At 37.6% G+C, this 4885-nt stretch overlaps 1 protein-coding gene and 1 pseudogene across 1 annotated transcript; both read left to right on the forward strand.

The window, feature by feature from the left end:
• Positions 1-1764: 1764 nt before the first annotated feature.
• On the forward strand, positions 1765-3022 carry LOC149252334 (cytochrome P450 750A1-like). The gene is made up of 2 exons (XM_089456653.1): positions 1765-2700; positions 2823-3022. Exons 1-2 carry the CDS (start codon positions 1768-1770, stop codon positions 3015-3017), a joined length of 1128 nt encoding a protein of 375 aa, XP_089312779.1. The 5' UTR covers positions 1765-1767; the 3' UTR covers positions 3018-3022.
• A 42-nt stretch (positions 3023-3064) lies between these two features.
• Positions 3065-3445, forward strand: LOC149252335 (cytochrome P450 750A1 pseudogene; annotated as a pseudogene).
• Positions 3446-4885: the final 1440 nt, after the last annotated feature.

Genomic DNA, 4885 nt, shown 5'->3' on the forward strand with positions numbered 1-4885 from the left:
TCCAACATCAAGCAATGACTACCAAAAACATAGGCTTACCTATGTAATGAAGGCACTAAAGAGCCCTGTTGATGTGTCTCTAGTTTATGATAAATTATAATCAAGATTGTTTGCTCTTGTTCTCATCATTGTTGCCGCATGGTTATTAAATAAAATTTTGAATTTATGTTTGCTACAATAGCATGGAACTCTTTTGAACCACGTCCCTATTATCTTCAAGAAAACCAACAAAAACCTCCCTCGGAATATTTAGTTACTCTGAATATTTAGTATGGCCAGATAGATCATGTAAGAATTCTGATAAATGAAAACAATGAAAACAGAACTGTAAGAACAATGACTTTCAATCGCTGTTTGTGAAACCATCTAGGTATCCTTCTAGCGGTTATGGCCAGACAGATCATGTAAGAAATCTGATAAATGAAAACAATGAAAACAAAATTGTAAGAAGAATGAGCTGTAATTCATATAACTAACCTGGATACATTGGCAACTGTTTTGTGATGTTGTCTTCAAGTTTGCTGAATGGTTTGAAAGCATAAGATGCAACTTCAACAGTGGGTGGACTTCTTTTATAGTTTTGGGCACTTGAATTTAATTGGTGGACATGGATGCACATGGATTGCAATGGCTTCATTTTGAATGTGTGGTCTGGATTTAATTTGATGTGATCTAATGGTTGGAAATTGGTTATTTGTTGATCCATGTGCTTTGATATGTTTTAATGAGAAATAGAGTGAGTTGGGTGTCATTTATTGCACAAAGTGGGTTTAAATGTTATTGGGTTGGGTGTCATTTATTGAACATAGAGTGCTTAGTTGTTGAACAACACGGCGGTTATGGCTGGCATACATTCCCTTTTGTTATGTGAAAGTAGGCATATTCCTTTGGGATGCAAAGCTGCAGTTCTGATGAGTGGGGGTTGAAGTGACTGCTTTTTTGTACTTCTGGAATAGGCCATTTTGGAAGCCTTTATAGTTTTAGCCGTTTTCTAGTTGGGTCAATATGGTTTGCAGTTTTAACTAGTAAAACACTATTTATGGACAGTTGTGGGCCCAATCAATGTATGGGGAAATTTTGGACATAAATTAATACCTATTTATACTTAATGTTACATATTTTTGTTTAAATATTGGTTTCAAAAGTCTCAATTAATGGTAGTTTGGTGGGACCAGTACCATATCAATCACTGGTCCCTACACAACATTAGGAATCTCTCCACTATAATGCTGCACTTGAAAATATACAAATCATCAGATTTTTGAACATTTAAAGCTAAGATCTGCAGAATACGAATCATCAAATTTCAGTTGAGAGGCTTTTATGCCAGCCAATGCTGATACCAAATTATGACTTTTTATGTACTCTATTTTAATTTACTTTGCTCACCGTCCATATAAAAATATTTAATGCTGCACCTGAAAATATACAAATCATCAGATTTTTGAACATTTAATGCTAAGATCTGCAGAATACGAATCATCAAATTTCAGTTGAAGGCTTTTATGCCAGCCAATGCTGATACCAAATTATGACTTTCTATGTACGCTATTTTAATTTACTTTGCTCACCGTCCATATAAAAGTCAAGGACTGTCCATGTGGAGAAAGGTATATGAATAAGGCACTGTCTAATGACGTCACAATTTTGTACGGATACGAAAAATTCCTTAGAAATCTAATTTTGTCGAATATGAAAATTTCTGAAGAAATCTAACTGTGGGTTTCTATTGTTTACATCACTTTGCCAAGTGGTAGACGGTTCAATATGGATTTTCAGAGCTTCATTGAGACTCTGCTCGCAGCTTTTGGCTTCGCAACTCTGTTAATCTTTTTCTTAATATTGCATTACAAGAGCGGAAGGAATACTAGATTGCCTCCAGGACCCTATCCATGGCCGATCATTGGAAATCTCCTCCAGTTGACGCTGCCTGCTCACTGTGCTCTTAAAGACCTTGCTGACAGATATGGTCCTATTCTATTTTTGCGCTTAGGCTCTGTCCCTACCCTAGTCGTTTCTTCTTCTGAGATGGCCAAACAGTTTCTCAGTACTCATGATTTGATATTCTCCAACAGGCCTCTAACAACCGGTGGGAAATATATATTTTTCAATTACCAGGATGTGGCCTTCGCACAGTATGGAGATCACTGGAGGCAAATGAGAAAAATATGCGTCTCAGAATTGCTGAATGCCAAAACAATTGAGTCCTTCAAGCATGTGCGAGAGGAAGAGATGTCTGTGATGATCCGTTCCATGTGGGAGGAGAGCGAGAGCGGAACAATTGCGGTAAATTTGAGCAAGGCCATCTCTAATGTAGTCTCCAATATAGTTTGGAGAATGCTGACGAGGAGAAAATTTTGTGATAATCATTTGAGTGCCAATGGCCAAGGATTTAAGGATCTGACCTCAGAAGTGTCAATTGCATTAGGAGCCTTTAACGTTGGAGACTTCATTCCGTATTTGGATTGGCTTGATTTGCAAGGTGTCAAGCGGCGCATGAAGAAGATCCATAAAACATTCGACGAATTCGCAGAGAAAATAATAGAGGACCATGTTGATCATAGAGTGGCAGCCGCCACGAATGGCAGGGATGAGGCGGAGTCTGTTAAAGACTTCGTTGATCTGCTCCTAGATTTGGCAGCTGAGACCGATAAGGCGGAGAACGAAATCACACGAGAAAAAATGAAGGCAATTGTTCTGGTATGTCTCTCGCTCCTAATCTTTTCTTTTTATAGGATTACCATACTGTTAGTTCTGATTCTTCAAATTCAATCAACCAAAGTGTTTGATTTTATAACGCAATGAATTTGTATTCGGAAAAGGGCATGTTCGTCGGTGGAACAGCGACTACATCTAATACGTTAGAATGGGCAATGAGTGAGCTGCTGAGGCATCCACATGCCATGAAGAGATTGCAGCAAGAAATCGAGCATGTAGTCGGCAAACATCGCAAAGTGGAGGAGTCGGATTTGGCGAGCATGAAATACCTGCAATGCGTGGTGAAAGAGACTCTCTGATTATACCCAGGATCGCACTAGGGCTTCCCCATGAGTCTGTCGAGGCAATGAAAGTAGGAGGATACGATGTACCTAAGAAAACAATGTTACTGTTCAATTTGTGGGCTATTGGAAGGGATCCCAACGTGTGGGGAGCAGATTCTTCAGAATTAAAGCCTGAGAGATTTATGCAGGAAGCGTCTGTAGATTTAACAGGAAGCCCATCAGACTTCAGAATGCTTCCATTCGGCTCAGGAAGGAGAGGGTGCTCTAGGATTCTGATGGCCATTACTATGCTTGAGCTTTCATTGGCTCAACTATTGCACATTTTCGATTGGAGAGTCGAAGGTGATCAGGTGGATATGAGGGAAGCATGTTCAGTAGCGTTGTCGAGACAGGATCCATTGTTTGCTTTTGTAACGTTGAGGATGCCCATGAGTTGCCTCTAGACTGTCGACATGTGAGGGTAGCTTTCCTTGGTAGAGCCATCTATCTTGAAAATTCCTTAGTGGGAGGAGAATCGGCTGAAAATATTGGTCCGCCTCTTCACATAGGAGTATCAGGAAGAAATATCGGTCCGCCGGGTTCGTGCCTGCCTGACGTTTTCCTTTTATGCAGAAGAAACCTAATGTGCATTACGAGTTTGCAGAGTGGTGTCTCTTTCACCCTCTTTTTCAATCTTCTCGCTCATGTATCTTTCACCTTCCTTTTCAATAATGCTCGCTCATCTTTTAGAGTTTGTGGGGCCGTTCCTCATCTACTTTATTTTCTATAGCTTTCTCCGGTTTGTGTGGGCACCAATTCAAGCACTCAGTACAAACAGTGTGTATTATGTCAAAAATTATGATAACCGTCTATGATTACTATATTTTGCGATCGATTATAGGCGTTTCCAAAAGATTAATGTATTCTCCTAAAAGCCAACTGCAATGGGGAATGTGGATTTATTTATTTCTTAAATAAAATTAATATCGTTATAAATGATGCTTAGTTAGATGTTTGTAACCTGTCGATTTTCACTTTAGTGTTTAGTTTTTTTGGAAGATAATTAGATTTGTATATTTGAAAAATTGAATGGATTATTATTATTATTTTAATTATTTGAAAATTTTCTAGTCTAATTATTATCCGGAGGAGAAGATAACCGAAGAGATATAAATATAAAGAGTCTAATTATTGTCAGAATAAAATGATGGGAGAGGGGAGACGAAAAGAGATAAATATAAAGGAGTAAAGGGAAGAATGAAGTAAAATACCTGTTAAAATCTAAAAACTAAAATTTTTAAAAAATATTAATATTATAGATATTAAAAATGTAATATTATTATTGTTTTAGTTCATTAATTATAATAATAATAATTATTAAAGTAATAATAATTATTAAAGTAATAGTATTAATATTAATGTTAATTGTGTCAAGAAAGTTTAGAGACGTGTAGATTTTAAATGTAATATAAAAAAATTATATGTTAATATTTTTAATGTTGATTAATACAAACGGTCTAAGGTCTAATTGAGACTTTTTACCGGGGAGATCCCCTTACATGTTGGGAAGTCTAGCACCGTCAACATATCCTTTTCCACAATGCCAGTGGAATCTGTAAAATGTCCTAGGCCTAAGATGGATGGCCATTCCGCAACCACATAGTCTGAAGGAGGAGGCCCCATCAAAAAATTCAACCAGAAATTTAAACTAGATGTTATGAGGAGGTGGAGGACATTTAGGAACAGGCGGTGGGTTGACAGAGTGTTCTAGATAGAAGGAGATAATTCTACAGCTGGAGAGCTAGATGTCGGGTAACGCATGGTAAAAAATGAGGGCATTTCTCATCTACCAAATGCCCTAGAATATGAAGAAGGCCCGAGTACAATTTTATTGGTGTTCTGCA

This window comes from Pinus tabuliformis, chromosome 7 (genome assembly GCF_031772625.1).
Source record: "Pinus tabuliformis cultivar Carrire ecotype Pingquan chromosome 7, CPIR1, whole genome shotgun sequence".
In the NCBI taxonomy this organism is placed as follows: domain Eukaryota; kingdom Viridiplantae; phylum Streptophyta; class Pinopsida; order Pinales; family Pinaceae; genus Pinus; species Pinus tabuliformis.

What these genes read in the sequence shown, in the direction of transcription:
- LOC149252334 (XM_089456653.1), top strand. Translation starts at nt 1,768, where the DNA reads ATGGATTTTCAGAGCTTCATTGAGACTCTGCTCGCAGCTTTTGGCTTC. An exon ending in AAATGAAGGCAATTGTTCTG is followed by an intron (nt 2,701 to 2,822) that starts GTATGTCTCTCG and finishes TATTCGGAAAAG; the next exon opens with GGCATGTTCGTCGGTGGAAC.